Source organism: Atta cephalotes, assembly GCF_000143395.1.
Source record: "Atta cephalotes unplaced genomic scaffold scaffold00009, whole genome shotgun sequence".
Classification (NCBI taxonomy): Eukaryota; Metazoa; Arthropoda; class Insecta; order Hymenoptera; family Formicidae; genus Atta; species Atta cephalotes.
Window position 1 is genome coordinate 2,616,575 of NW_012130073.1, and position 17,325 is coordinate 2,633,899.

Genomic DNA, 17,325 nt, shown 5'->3' on the forward strand with positions numbered 1-17,325 from the left:
TTAGTTCAATACTGCCAACTAAACATTTACAATAAGTAAATATTGTTCAGTAAAAAAAAGATTATTAAATCAAATCAACATTTCTTGTGTCAAATAAATATATCTTTATATTTAATAAATATTTAGTTGACAGTATTCAACTAAATATTTATTAAAATTAACTATATTTTTTTTTAATGTAAATAAATTTTTGGATACTTCAACAAAACTTCGTTCTGTTCATGTATGTTTCAAAAGTGAATAGTAATCGGCATTCTGTTCAAAAAGCATAAAAATGAAATATGTATACAAATTATTGTTGGCAAATTCCGCTCAATAAACAAAATATTAATATTTCTTTAGGTATTCTTTTAAACACATATATTTCACATATGATCGTTATTTACTTATTAACATGTAACAAGATGTATAAATGAGAGTTCGATTAAGATATTCAATTCTATTATTTATTAACATAACAAAATTCACTTCCGCTATCCTTTGACTCAACAAATGCTTAGGTAATACGTTTTCGCATAAACGTGTTGCATAAAACTTTTTATTTTTTTTTAATTTGCAAGATAATAAAGATAATTAAAGATATCGAAAGAATTTCAAAAATTCATGTTGCTTTTTGAATAATGCATGAAGTATATTAGCATGAAGTATATATTAACGTTAATAATTATAGAAATGATATTAAAAGATATTAAGAAATGGACAAAAGCAAAGTATAATCGTGGAAAAAAACGCACGACATTATATACATAGAACATTTAGAACAGATGCTGCCCGAGACTCGAGATTGGCGATGTTTTCGGTTTCGGAATGATCAAGTAAACGCCGCGTTGTTACATGCGATTACTTTATCTCCACACAATAATTATATTTGCGAAAGCATGGACTCGAGAGAAATTTAAAATAAAATATTCTTTTAACTCCTATCAAGCAATAGGCATAAATATTAATTCGAAAACCTTGATAAAATATTATCAAAAACATTATTTAAAAAATTACGGAGATTGTTATGTCAAGCTCACAAGATTTAAGGATGTATATTATACGTATTTTTTAACAATCCGAAAAAATGATGAAAAAAGTTACAATAACATTTGTTTTATTGTATTTTTGGAAGTACTATAAAAGTTCAGCGATAGAATCTGAATCGGAAATTATTTCAATAAGACATTTTTAAAAAATAATTACGATAAAATGAGAAAATTTTTATTTATTAAATTATAAAATTAAATTATAAAATTATTAAATATAATTATTAATCTTCTTAAATTGTTTTATGATATTCATTTTTAGAAAGTATTTCATTTCAGCCGTTTTTTTGCAGAGATTATATACTTGATACATCATTAAATTGGCATTACATTGTCATACGAAATTTTTTAAGTGTGTTAATTGACTGCAGACGAGTTCTCAGAACTCTATTGTATGATTAACCAATAGACTGGGAAAATTTTTGTCACACCACAGTGTAGCTTTGAAATAAAGACAAAAGACTGAACACACTGACAGTGCGATATAACGAGATTTGATCAGCTGATGAACTCAAAAATTTCCTAAGTCAGCATAACGATTTACTGCATAGACGGTGCCAAGTGGATTCACAAATTCTGGCACGACACGGCGGAATTGCTCGCGCGATTATTTTTGTGTTCACGCTGATTCGCATATGAAGGTTCAAGTGTAATGCACACGCGCGAATTGCATCTCTCAGTGAACGTGGCATTCGACCGAACGAATGCGCGAACGTGTCCCTGATATTAATAGCCTAATTACATCACGCTTTCAACAAAAGTAAATACAAGCGAGGAAACAGCAACTGTAAATCGTCTCGGAAAACGACAGCACTATTGTAACGCGTTGCAAAATATGGAATGTTTCGATCACAAAGTTTATTGCATTAGTGATCAATTGGCTTCACGGGCCTCCAAGATACCGATAGTTCAAAAGAAGTATTGAAAAGAGAGAGAAGAAGAGACAAACGTGTTAACGCTTATTATATCACACAAGGTAAATGTACTAGTTGATGCATATGTGACCCAATTATTGAATGAAATGGCAAATATTTTAAGCTTTTAATGATATACTTGGCTCTATAAATTCTTAATTACAATCGGCTAAATAAATTCTTATTAAATTTTTATAAATAACGAATTTATTTAATGTATTTACCATTAAAGACTTAATATTTAAAATTTTGTCATTTCGTTCAATAATTATAGGTCATGTCAACCAACTGTTCACCAATTAATACATTTACCTTATATTATACATATAATTGCCTGTGAATACGGAAACGCACCGCGTTTTCCGATCGTCACGATTCGAAATAATACTTTAAAATCACGAAGATTATCTTGACATTTTGCCTGCTGATTCGTGTCGCCGAAGTTAATATCGCTTTATGCACCATAAAGCGAGATTCGCGTCATCATTTGAAGATGAGTGTGAATAAGAGATGGAGAAAAAAAAATGGAAGAAGATATCATTTGATATTTAAGGGTGAGAACACAAAATCTTGTATAATACATCGCTTAATAAAATGAACTAATCAAAGTCTTTCATTTCTTTCCTTTTCATGAAATAAAAGACTCTAATTGATTGATTTTCTTACGCCTTACCTATGTGTTATTCGTTATGCAAGAATCTGTGCTCCTGACCTAAGAATTAGCAAGTCAGGAACGTCGATAAACATTCTCGGAGTATCTTCTGTCAATTACTTTTCTAAACGAGAACTTTGTGTTTCGAGACCTGTTCTTAATATAAATTGGGTTTCTCCATGCCATACTGAGTCACTGTGAGTAACGACGACACAGATCCCATTGTATTATCACTTAATATCATATCATTATTAATTTACACTCACACTGACAGAGGATTTTCTCACGAGAGAAACGCATTATCATCGCCAAAGTGGAAAAGTAACAACAGCGTCATCACTATCATTGTTCGCGACTCGCATTTTTTCCGCTTCATTTACCTCGATTCCGCTGTTAACTAATACATCCTTTTCTCGCAAGGTCGCAATCGATCATCGCGCGCAAAAAAAAACTTCACGCGGCAACTTTTACGACCGTCTTCTTCCCAAGTGTAAAAATATCTCATCTCCGATGAGCATCGATTTATTATAATTGCCTGATTATCATCTCGCGAAAGCGAAGGAAAAATGAGACAAGTTCTTTAATCGATATAAATGAAGTCGAGATACGTTGTATGAATAAATAATTATCGTGACTAATCTTTGGATAATAATCGATAATACAATTAAATAAATTAGATATAGTTTTACAGGCGTATTGAATATTGTTCACGCCTTTCGTAGTAATTTCCAGCTTACGATAATGCACGGTTTCAGCCATCATAGATTAATCAAAAGTGGGCGGATTCGTGTCACATTAAAAGTCAATTACAGTTGCATTAATGACGTAGCCCGGCTGATGGCGGTCATAATACCGTAGTAAATACGTGCAGATCGAGATATATATCGCTGGTGTCAACCGACGTAATATTAATAGATTAATTGCGTCAGCAATGTCATAGACCAATATGTTATCAGTTATCAATAATATTATCTTGCCGGTCTATTGCGGTTGGCAAATTTGTCAAACATCAAAAAGACATATTTGCCTTTGTTTCATCGATAAAATCGCAGTGCTAAATATATAATAATCGCTTCGCATTGCACGTCGTAAAACACGAAGACGTGACGAGGACAGCGAACAAGATGACACATCTTTTTTATATTCGATTAGAGTTCACGTGCCATTTCAAGGAGCAGAAGAAGAAGCTTTGATTGGACACAATTCTCATATTAAATAAATAGATTAAAAGCTTAAAATTAGATATGTACGTTAAAAATGCATCTCCTCGTCTAGAGATGCTTTCTTAAAGATTTTCAAGGCTTTCCAACTAAATTCCAATTGAAGACATTAATTTTGTTCTTTAAATCATTCTATTACTTGCTAGTCTATTCTCTTATAATTTCGATCGCACTACACTGGTCAACGAATTTTGCTTAGAAGCTACGTTTATTTGCTTTGTTTACAATTGATAATATGATGCGATCATATATTTAAAAATATCGAAAATTACATATTCTCAAAAATATTCAACTATTTGAAATATACTTGGATATTAATAACACATTTTACAGTGTTTGGCAAGAAAGAGGAATAAAACGATTTCGGAGAAAAGACTAAGGACTGTTAATTTCCATTGTCGCGGTCCAAGATCCGACCATCATAAACGAGCTTTCGAGATAAAACTCATTTGTTGAGTCATACGTATACATTTGTGACTGTCGACTTTGCCCTGTGTTTTCTCATTTCTGCTCAGAACTGCGTTCGATTACAGATCATTTGTATGAATCTACGGCGATTCTGTTTCAAATGCAGCATGCAAAGAATATATATATAACCCAAGGACAACAAGAAAGTTAAAATAATGTCACGTTGAATGAACGACAAAACAAATTACGTAAATTCGATTAATAATCAATATGATGTCATATTAAAGATATTATTATTTCGATTTTTTTGTTCTCCTTGGGAAGTAACATAAAAATATATATATAATACTTTTTCTTTATGGATGAGATGGGAAGAAGGAAATTGCTCGTCACTTGAAATTAAAGTGAAACCGTATCGGATTGCTAACTTCCAATCTAACGATTGTGACTCAACGAGGAATGTAACGTGATGTAATAAGTGTAACAATATCACCATGACTGAATTCGCGTCTATCATGGGACGTCTGTCATAAAAAAAAGCGCGTCTCTAATTCTCATCCTGGGGCTTCTTGAAGTTTTCTCTTCTTGTTCCCTAAGAAACCGCTCCGGAAACACCACGTGCTGTCAGCCTGGAACGATCAGTATCGAAATAAACTCCTGCGTATCTTTTTTAGCCGCGCGGTCACGTTTACTCATTCAGAATTCTTGAATTTCAAGGCGAGCGCGATGATGAGCGTGAGAGAGAGAAAGAGAGAGAGAGAGAGAGAGAGAGAGAGAGAGAGAGAGAAACGAATGAGAGAGGGGAGGGGGGGAGAGGGGATGTTGAAAAGGGATTTTAAATGACTCCAGGGATGCATCAACTTACTCTGCCATAGCGCACAATGTCGTTAGATGATCTTTTCTGCGATGAGGTGTGTATAGTACGCGTGTAATGTAATAATGTAATACAGATATATATCACAGTCCGCTGATCACAGTGTTGTATCACCACGTGGTACGCGGCTCATCGCCCCTTGGAATTCACCCTGCTTGGCTAATAATATTCGCGAACCACGAGGTATCGAAGAGATATCCCCGAGAGCTTTACTCTCAGAGACTGATCAGAAGACCGATCGTGCGTCCGATCTGATAAAAGCCCACGAGGGTCCTCCTCCGTGTGCGATACATCTGCTTAGTTCCCGCCGTTCTTTCTGTTAATCTCGTATATTCTTGATGGAGACTCCCTTTGTATCTCTTCCCTTCCCTATTCACGACTCCGAAAACCGCCGCGTGCGAAGAGTGGACTCGAGCGACTTGTACGAAAGTCCACTGTCTACGTTACAGCTCGCGCGAAGCGAATGTACTGACGGCAACAGGTCCCGAAAGCTTTATATGCCAAGCTGTCGCTGCTCGTGGAAGAAAGAAAGAGAGAGAAAGAGAGAGAGAGAGAGAGTGAGAGACCAGCCGGGTTGGTCTGCGAGAGCGTGACAATAAGGCGCATGCGGATGAATAGAAGTAGGAATTTTGTTTAATGGAAGAAGAGAGACTGTGACATGTATAAATGTATAGAAAAAAAAGAAACAAATTTGAAATTTGTCAAGTAGCTTCACACTTTATGCAATCGATTCGTAATTTGTTCCGAGTTCGATCCCGTGCTTCACGGCTTTTTCCGCACTTAAGGAGATCTATTGATCATTAAGTTAATTGTTCTACTCTTGCGGAGCCTACATGAGGTTGTGAAAACTAATACTAAAACTCGACGCGATTTGCCTATCTGGCAGATCAGATTCTCTAATGTTGTTTTGTTTTCTTCCATGTTTTGATTAAGAGCTGATTAATTAAAAGCGACAAAAAAATTGGCATGATTCACTAAATTTTTTTCTAGCACTCTCACAGAAATTTAATACTGGTCAATTTAATACTAATCAATTTATTATTGAAAGACAGTAATTAATTATTTATTTGGAGTACTAAAAGTATTTTAAACAATAATACTTTTAATACTTAAAATGAGTAATTAATTACTATCTTTCAAAATAAAAACAATAAAAAAAATAGGACTATTAATTATTGTCTTTCAGTATCGATCAATATTAGATGTCTGAAGGGTAACTTATCGCTGCAGAGAAATTTTCTTTCTCTCATTGTTGTATTGATGACATGTCTTGGCTGAACGCAATATTTAATATATATTTAATATTTAATATTAATATACATAAAAAAATTAAACGTAGTTATAAACGCAATATATAAAATAAAATAAAAATGTAAGAAATAAAATAAATATAAATAGAAAAAATTTGTAAAATGTAAGAAATTAAAATATTACAAATGTTCGCTAATAATTAACAATGACGATCATGCGAACATAAAAGCGCTTCTGATACGGTAGCACACGTGATCATGCAACGATAACGGTAATACTTGCCGATAACATAACAAAATTTCCAACAAATTTTATTGTCGCAACTATTAAATTTTTTTATTATCGCGATTATTCTTGTCAATTTTTCGCATTTCGAAAGAATTCAGTCATTTACGTAGGCATAATCTCTCGATAGAAGCGGTCACATCTCTTTATCTGAGAAAAATAGAATCGTATCTTGTCGCAGTATTCACGACATCAAATTGTCACGATTGTTGTTCGTGAAACATTTCCTCTGTATTTACGTAAAACACGATAAATTCAGCCTGTGGATTTAAGATGTTTTAACGATATCTCTAATGCTTACAAAATTATTCCACTTTGACATAAATAAAGGAGAAAAACAAAAAAAAAGAAGAGAAATCAAATAATGACAATTAAAGAGATAAGAATTAAATAACAATTAAAGGAATAAAGAATCTATAAGATGATGTGTTTAGGCATAGAAAATGTACACAGTTAGATGTAAGCAGTAAGCAAATCAACATTGTAATTTGTTTACATTATTGCCTTACGTTTCTGCTGATTGGCCAATTCGCTTATTGTTTACATCTTTTTGCCTTTTTTTAAATGCCATTACAATAACCTTTATTCTACGTGCCGTCTTTTGCATTTGAAATTTATCATACATCATCATCATTGCGGTGAGAGATTTTGCGATAAAGAATCTATTCTATCATGATCATGAAAAAATGCGTTAGAAAAATTATAAATCAGAGACATAGTTTCCAAAAGCATAAATGCAAAAGTCGCTTCAATAAAGCAAATTGACTCGCAAATAGAAATTTATCAATCTCCATTTAAAAATGTACGAACTCGAGCACGATAAAAAAATAATGATATAATGATGTAACGATGTAACGTAAGCATTTATAAGTGTACGATAAGGTCGAATGGGAAATAATTACAACGACGAGCAATCTCTCAGAACCGCGAAGATTATTTAATATTTACTCGATACTCGACTTCTCAACGTATCGTTCTCGATATTCTTTACGATAAGAAAGTGCTATAGCATTTCAAAGTTTAATCTTTCGATTCCCAAACGAGATGAATCATGTGTTCTAAATATTTTTTCTGAATAACTCTGTAAAAATATTTTGATAATTTTTTGGCTGAAAAATTTTATAAATAAAACTTAATGCCATTGTAATATATTTATGTATGTTTATTTACTAAATTTTAATATAACTTTTAATAAACAGGCTATTACACAGAAAACTTTTATGATTAATCGCTTGTCGCACTTGGGAACTCATGTCTGGAAAATCAATTTGAGAGTCGAAAGATTAATTAAGCAGTAAAAAAAAAATGAGAACATAAAATAAAAAATCGAGATAAGCGTAAACATAAATTTATTGCGTAACAACAGAAAAATAATTTTAAATATCATTTATTTTATATAATTAAATCAAATCTTTTAGATACGTATTTTGAGGGCTAAACGTGTATTTGTATTTAACATATTTGATGTAATAAAGTATAATTATATAATTATACGATATTTTAATGTTATTCAGAATGCTATTAAGCTATCTAGGAACTCATCATGAGATTATAAGCTCATTTGCGTCAATTGATTCATATTTTTGATCACGTTTCCATATCGGCATTATCAGTCCATGGCCGTATTCCAATATACTGGAAGTTTATATATACGTTATATATACGATAAACTTTTAGTATTGACAGTGCACGTATATCAGAATACAGTCAACATCATTGCGTCCGACGATTATATATTATCAAATTTGAACATGACAAGTCACGCGCCTACGGTAAATGGGATCTGACAGAGACGGCAAGATAACCTCGGTCTCGCAAACACACTCAGTCATGCGGATTTATGCAAACACTGTAATCGTCATATATAGTATATATGTATGATATATGTATGTATATATTATATATATAATATGTGTGTGTGTGTGCGGCGCGCGCGCGCGCGCGCGCGTGTGTGTGTGTGTGTGTGTGTGTGTGTGTGCGCGCGCGTGTTTAGGCATGCGAGCAGCATGAGAATTCTTGACAGAATTGCAAACGCGCTTGCAAAAAAGCGCGCTTGTTTATTATATGTAATTTTTATATATTTAACGCATTAAAAAATTAAATAACGACGGTATAATTTTCTATAAATGCTACCATAAAGAACTGAATGATCTAAAGTCTTGTAATTTTCCGAATTCTACATTTCGGATTTTGCTCATTATTATTCTGAATGTTTAATAATTTGTAATAGTATTTATGATGCATGTCTTTGAGACACCATTCGAAACACAGATATGTAACGTAATTATAAGTAATTGTAATAGAATTTCATGAAAAGCGAAAATCTCACATAAAGGACAATTGCTGCAATGAAAGAAGAAGGAAAATCAATAAATTCGGAATCATTAAAAAACAATTTATATCAGCAATTATAAAAATTTGAAATATGTATTAGCCAAAATGTACAAAGATAAATTGTGAACTTCGAACATAAAATAATATAGTGTGCGGAACAACATTTAAGTAACTGTAATTATCGACAAGCAATAGTCCATTCTTATCTTATCCGAATCGAACTCATTGGCACATTGATATCGTAGTATCAGTGCATACATGTGCACCATTCACATTTTAAATCACAGATAATGTAACAGTCACGACAACGACATCAACGACGACATTGATAACGAAAAGAAAAAAAGCAAAAAAAATCAGTGTATTAAGTATGAATACTTACTGAGATGTTGATGGCGACGATATGTCTGCCTCGCTGCTGGCGAACGTTTCGTAATTCTTGTTTCTGGACATGCTGGTGAAGAACTGAACACGTATATGGCCAGTTGTGGTCGATGAAATTGTACTCAGTTTATTTATCGTAGTCACGAGTTTATGCTATCAATCGAAGCAGTCATGTGCTCTCCCGCGTATGTCTTGCTTTCTTTAATTCCGCTTATTTTCACGCCGACGTTCATGTTCGTGTTGTATTCCGACAAGTCACAGCGCAGACCGCGTGTCGCGCGTTTCGTATGGTAGACTAGAGAATAGAGAATAGAATACGTATTATCGAATTATAAATAGATTCTGATAGGAATTATTCTGTTCTTCGTAGAAAATACAATAGAAATCTAGAGAATAATTGCATAATTCTAATCGAAATCCATTCCGAATAATTTTATACGTGCCCTGATATTGGTTCCCAATGATTCTTTAATTAATTTTCCGAGACCTCCCAAAAATTGGGAAATTCTTGATTTCTATTCAAGAAGAACAAAAAAAAGAAAATAATGTCATATTGATTGATTCATGATTGAATAGGATTGCATTTCGAGACTAAAAATTAAATTTGGCGCGTAGTTTGTAAGATTAGATATGTATCGAATTATAAAAAAAATGGCATAGAGATCGATCAATAATCGGCCAATAAAACATAAAATTGACATTACTGTGACTTTTTTATTTTCCTTGGATAAAAATCAGTTACGATCATGTGACACTTTATCTTAACACTTATCATTTTTCATATTATATTTTCGTCATAAAACGCATTTTATCATAAGATACATTTATCTCAATACTTATCTTAATTATTTTTGTCATAAAATTTAAAACTTCTCGTAATTCATATTTTTGTCATAAAATTTAAAACTTCTCCAATTAAATTTTTAATTAATTTATATAATCTAAGACTAACAATAAATCAAATTGTGCTTTATTAAATAAAATTCACTTTTTTTAGTTAGGAGAAAACATAAGAAAACTCGAAACAACAAACAAAAATTGGAAAACATTCATATATTTCCGAAAATCTTTTTTGCAAAGTTTAATGCACAATTGACAATGCACACATGAGATTGAAGCAAATAAACGCATTACAATTAGAAAAAGTGAGAGAGAGAGAGAGAGAGAGAGAGAGAGAGAGAGAGAACGACGAATGTATTTATTGATTATTTATTTGCTTGACAAGTATTCGCCCACAATTATTATAACGTGCACTTTTGCATTCTTATCTGAGGTACAAGCGATTATATAGCAAAATATATGCATGTGACCATCGGTGATTAAAACACATTACGCAAGTTGTAAATCACATGCGATTCGTTTGGCGAACGCGGTGAACGAACGTTTCGTAACGACGGAACGTTTTAATTGCTTCAATCCAATATTCACTTCATCTATGCAAAAGAACAAACTCAAATTTGATTCTCTGATTCAAGTTTTCACTTTCCATAATTCTTCATGTTCATAAATTTGAATATATAAAAATACCTCGTTTGCACGTTACTCGAAGATAATTTAAGAAAACTTATTAAAAGGAAAACTATGCGATTTTATAACAAAAAAAAAGGTAAATGGATAATTTGAAAAAAAACTACAGGGTTAAAGCAATTTTTGAAGCGATAAAATTTCTTTTATTATTGTAATATTTTATTTCATCAGTGCTATGTTTTGTTATGTTTTGTGTACTTTAAATTGTGTGCTTTAAAAACATTGCAAAAAAAATTATTGTGATTCAAATGACGTTTTAGATCGTAAATTATAATTTCCGTTAAAATGAGGTGAATGATTCTTAGTGATGATGAATCATTCATTAATTAGCCGTAATGCTTACGTAAGATCGTCTATGAAAAGATACAATTAATTGATTCTACGAATTCGTCTGCAGATATTCCACGTTCATCCATTTTTTGAATCAATGATTTATATAACATTTAAGTCAAATATCTCCTTGTAAAAAAACGTAAAATAATCAGTATTCAGAAAATAAATAAATTCACGGATGCAGAGGTATAAATACATAGAAATGAAAAAATGAGGAGCAGTTTTTTACAGCGACGTCGATTAGTATTATAAGTCGAATAATTAATTAAGTAGTTCATTATGATTATCGCGTGCTATGAGTTAATTCGAATTGTTGCCTGCAATATATATATTTAGATTCCAGCATCTTTCTACTTGCGTTTCTTGACCCATAAAGCCATGGTACACAGAAATTTAAACGGTAAGACGTGAGCAGTAAGAAAATCACCATATTGGATTTGCTATTGTCTTATAGCATTATGGCTTTACGGTCTCTGCTGTGATTACTGTGATAACTTTAATCTCAATTCAATTCGATCTCCATCTTTATCTTAGAACTAGAAAAAGATGAAGAATTAATTAAACCAAGATTAATAATAAATGGTAGAAATAGGCATTAATCTATGAAAACACACTCTTCAATATCCTCTTTACATAAGAATAAAGTAGAATTCTCTGTGTCTACTTTCACAAAGCACATTTTATAATGCATGAGGCGCAGATGTGAATGGCGAGTAACGGATCTCGCTGGACGATCGGAAAAGTAAAAAAAAATAGTCACACTGATTAATAGTTGAGCTTGAGCAATCGTCTCTAACAGGTTTTTCCACCGAGTGGAAAAGTACCGATGTAAAAGATTCACGTAATCAATTGCACGTATTGGACCTCGCATTATAATCACTGTTGCCATCGCCTCCGGATTTGGACCAGTGTCCAAGAAATAGTTTCAATAGTAAAAACGTAATATACAGATCATCGTGAATCGTATTAATAGTAGGTATCCATCCAATTAAGCGATATAAACGTCAATCAACTTACTCTTCGAACAAATATGCATGTCGATTTTTTTCTGGTTTCGAAAAGAAATCTGCGGCAGAAAGATCAAGTCTAATGGCCTATTTCAAGATTCAAGATATATCACCGTCATTTGTTAAAACTATTTAAAAAATATATATCATAAAAAATCAGAACGGTTAGTCGAACATTTTTTCTATCTATCAAAAACGGAGAATAGCTAAAAAGCTATTCTCAACTCTTCGGTCAAAAACCGCTTCACATTTCTTTGGCTGCTTTCCATTTAGTAAAATAAATCGGCAAAAACATCATTCTATCTTTCGTGGTATTCAGAAAGTAACAAATATATGTAGAACAACACTTGTTTCAATTTATGTCTCCAAATGCAAAGTAGATCGCAACCTATCGACCGCACTGCTATATTTTGCCGACATGTTTATGCACGATTTATTATTCGGAAAAGAAGAAGGCAATCGTGTTCAATATACGCTTGTTACAAAACAATAGATATTCATAGAACGGAGTCGTGATCGTTTGGCACGTGAAATAAAAAATATCATAGTCCGCTGGCATGTTCGATCGAACAAAGTGCACTCGCGGCCGAAGTGCATCAGTGGACTTTGCGTTCTCCAATTAGAATGAACTTGACAAAGAAAATCTCTATCCGGTTTCCGTGCAATTTGTTTTTTTTTATACCGCGGTTTCGCGTGCATTATGTTATCCTTTCACATAAGCCTACTTATGACTTATAAACAACTGTATCAACTAATAAATACCATCATAATTTATTTTATATTCACTCACGACTTTTCTAAAGAGATTCAAGATAATCAATCAAATATCGAATTTTAAATTGGAAATAAATATGGAAGCTATATCAAATATTTTTGTCATTATGTCTCGTAACATCTCTCCCTCCGATCTAACACTAACGATTCACAAAGGCCGTAAGTAAAACAAATGACCAAGAATGGGATGAGCGTGCGTGAATATGCCGTTTTTTTCTATACTGCATTTATTTTTAGATATGGAACTTTTATCTCCCGGTTGCTGTTGAAAGGAATCGAGGCAGCCAACTACACGGTCAACGGCCCTTCGCTGTTTGTTCGCTTTGCAGAAACAGCCGGACGGGTTCACGTATCGGATGCGTGACGATATGCACGCATGAAAGTAGTTGAATCGATCATAAGGAGCAGCGAAGTCGATCGCAATCTAATCTCTTACGCGCTCGTCGTCATTTCCAGCCGAACAGAATGATAGACTGACGCCGTGCTGACTCGTAACTTCATTCATTCGAAACCGGGAGCGGCTCGGAGCGGCGAGTTCCGAATAATGAATCATGCATAAACATGACAACAAAATATACGAGTGCAGATGATAGGTCGCGAGAAAGACGCGTAGATAAACAACGCACGCTTATTGAACGATTCGTTTTAATCGTTTTAATCGTTTTAACGAATGTCGCGCGTTGATTAAATATCGTTGATTATTTGAATGCGATTGCTCGTCAACAAATTGTTGTTTGTTCACCTTGCCCTACTTTTCGTCCGTTCTTTTTTTAAAACAAGTTCTGCGAATTTAACATGATATGCGTTTGACAAAGGCGCAAATCATATTAATCATCCTTTTTATGATTATTTTCGACAAGATTGTATTTTAATATACAGGTAATTAAATTATATCTAATTAACTCTCAAACTGGATTTGTGCAGATAATTGACATGATAAGGTGAGATTATAATTAATAAGTCAAGTATTTACGTGATAGGACTTGACAAAAGACAATAAAATATCATTGTGTATTATACTCTGTTTTGCTCTATAAATTTTTTTATTGGACAAGTCACGAGATGTGATAAGAATTAATTAATATTTCTTCGGGACAATTCGACATCGTGTCACGTGCTCTATACGCAATCACAGATCTGGCAAAACATCCAAATAACTGCAAAGAATATCGAATTTATTTTTAAAATGTTTATTTCGCTGGAATGACGTAGATATTGTTAATTTCTAGACAAATATTTGTTAAGTGTAAACAAATGTTAATTTTTAAGATTTTCTGCCGCTTCATAGAATTAGCACAAAATAATAATCGTCTTAACAATTTTCCCAAACACTAAGGAGATGAGCAAGAATCACATGATAAATTTCGTGCGAGTATTTAGCATAGCAAATAATCAACAATTCCCATCAGCTAATAAAAAGATCATTATATAATTTAACAACTGCACATTTTTCGAAATTTGATTATTTACACGCTTTTGCTATTGTGAGACGTCTAGAAATAATAGAAATTGTCTAACATATTAGGGAAAAGTTCGTGGCGTTTTTCCCGTTAGATGTAACGGGAAGAACGCTACGAACTTTTTCCCACACCTAATATAATAATCTATGTCTAACGTATAATAAAATTTTCTGAATACAATTTCCTTATTTTTTTTTTTATATAAATATAAATCTAAATCTAATATAAATATAAATCTTGTATACAATAAATTACATAAAATAAAATACATTATACTTGAATTTGATATTCTAGTTTTAAGAATTCAATTTTGATCGATATTTTCAGAGAAGAAAAAAAGTAAAGAGAAAAAGTAAAAATTAAAAGAGAGAATTTAGAACTCTTAATATTTTCTAGATAAGCGTTGCTCTATCGTTAGAGCAATATCTGTTTAACCTACTTGCATGTCATTAGAATACATATCTAACCAGTTCTTCGGAATTTGTGGTGAAGTTTCAGGTCAGATGAATTATGATAAGACGACTTAAAATTAATGGAAAAACAATCAGATATGAATTTATCTGTTGTTTTAGAGATTTTTGCTGCGAGATAATGCGTATCTATAGAAAATATTTTATTTGATATTTCTTGGTATAACATTTTATACTTGGTCTTTTTCTTCATCTAATTTAAATTTAATTTTTATTTTAATTCATTTTCTATTTTTTTAGACAAATCGCTAGACGATTGTCTGCTAGACAAATCATAATTTTACGATAACATTAATATGCAATATTAATATTTAATAATATTATTATTATAATCATTATCCGATTGTAAGAGTAGTATTGCTAGCACCTAATCATTTATATTTCCTCATCTCTGCATACTTTGAATATAATTCTTCAAACACACAAACAAATTAAATTAATAATAATATTATTGTAGAAAAATAGATTTATTATAATTCATTATTTTTCATTTCTTGCCTTAAAAAATATAACACTGCTTCAAAACACCTGTTGAACTATATGGCTTTTCTATTCTCTAAAGGTTAATGAAGAGTGCTTCTCCCTGAACCTGTTCTCCCTAAATCTTCCTTTTCATCGCCATTGCATTCTTCATTTCACGCGATCTACGCAATCGGACTTTCATGTTTAATTCATGTTAGTCACGATGATCTAGAGACGTAATTATTTATACAAAAATGATATTCGAGACTTTAAGAAAATCTTATTAAGAGATCAATTAGGAAAAGTGAAAAGAAAAAAGAAAACAAGGTTTATATTTTTGTCACGTTATGATATCATCAAATAGCTCATTTTGGCAAATATTTTTCGCACTCGTGATCCGTACCTGCTGACAACAGCAGCAGCTGAGTGGAAATTCACTGATACGCGCGTGTAATTTACTGTGCGTCAATATCGACCGGTTATTTACGGACACGAAGTAATTGAACGCGGATTCACATTGACACGGCGGGTCCACGCGCTTGCCTTAGAGATTTATACTGGTGCAGGATTAAATTGACACACAGTCGTGAACTTGTTCCGTTCTCAATATACGGTGTCTCCGAAAAGGACATTAGATTTTTTTTCATTGATTTGGAATCGGAATTTTTTGCCTACGAAAGTACTGGGCGAAGTCCTTCTCGCTTTGCGAATTGACAATTTCGGAGAAGAGATTAGATAACAAAATCATCAGTTAATTTTAGTCAAACTTATTTGAATAAAATTTTAATCCGACATCTCATGAATAGCTATTTGGACAGACTAAAATAGAAATGATAAGTTGTTATTTTTGACACAGTATCATACGGTAGATGAGACGTCATTTTCTTGCAGTAAATAGTAGTTCTTTAAACTTAGCAGTACATCGCTAATAAGGATGGCGCTAAAATTAGGCAAAGAAAGAAATTATTTTTTTCTGAGTCTATATATGATAAATTATATTAAAATTATTGATCAAACGCAAATAAAATATCGTTGTTCTAATTAATGGTTACATATCAAGAAATTAGCAAAACAATTAGAAATTGTTACGCAGCATGAAAAAGGATTAAAAATCGAAAGCAAACACAAAAGGACAATTATGTAACTTTGGAGTGGAATTTCAATCTTTTAGAGTGAGATTCACTCTAAAAGTTTTAGAGAGAAAATTTGCATTAAATTGCAAATCAATTTGCATTAAATTGCAAGCGAGCTAACGAATGAAAATGATTTATTTCACAAAAAAGATAAATGACTCATTATAGATAAAATGCACGAGAAACTAAGAATTATTGATCTGTTTATTTTGAGACGTTTAGATTTTTGTATAATATAAATTATATTATTATATTCTGCAAAGAGCTAACAAAATAAAAATCTGTGGAACATTTACGAATTAATACATCTAATGTTTCATATTTTATTAAATATACATTCAACGAATAATATGTTATGTTTTCATGATGATATGCTGACATAAATAAATCATTTATTAGATCCGTGCTAGCGATAATTTTCTCTACAATCTAATAATAACATATAGATATAAATGCAAAATTAAAGACACATTTTGTCAAGTTTAAAGTGCATGTTGAATGTAATACGATAAGGTTTGTAAAATAATCACAAAAAAACAGGAAACGGTATTTTGTTATGGCATTAATTGAGGAGACAAATGAAAAAAACAATTAGATTATACATATAGTAGATGATACATCTGGATTTATATTAATGAGAAATATAAAATAGAACGATTAAAATCCGAAATGTAAAAAAAAAAGAAGAAAAATGAAGAAAAAAGAGTTCTGCAAAAAGGATAAAAGAACATTAACATTATCCTCTGTGATTTATTTATAAGTAACACGAATGTGTGTGTGTGTGTGTGTGTGTGTGTGTGTGATGTGTG

General features: G+C 32.0%; 1 protein-coding gene across 1 annotated transcript in view; it reads right to left on the bottom strand.

The window, feature by feature from the left end:
- Positions 1-9,419, bottom strand: part of LOC105627621 (facilitated trehalose transporter Tret1-like) — a 16,758-nt gene extending 7,339 nt beyond the window's left edge. Inside the window, exon 1 of the mRNA XM_012208898.1 lies at positions 9,349-9,419. Coding sequence (XP_012064288.1) covers positions 9,349-9,419 — 71 coding nt within the window. The remainder of the gene's footprint in view (positions 1-9,348) is intronic.
- Between the last annotated feature and the right edge of the window lie 7,906 nt (positions 9,420-17,325).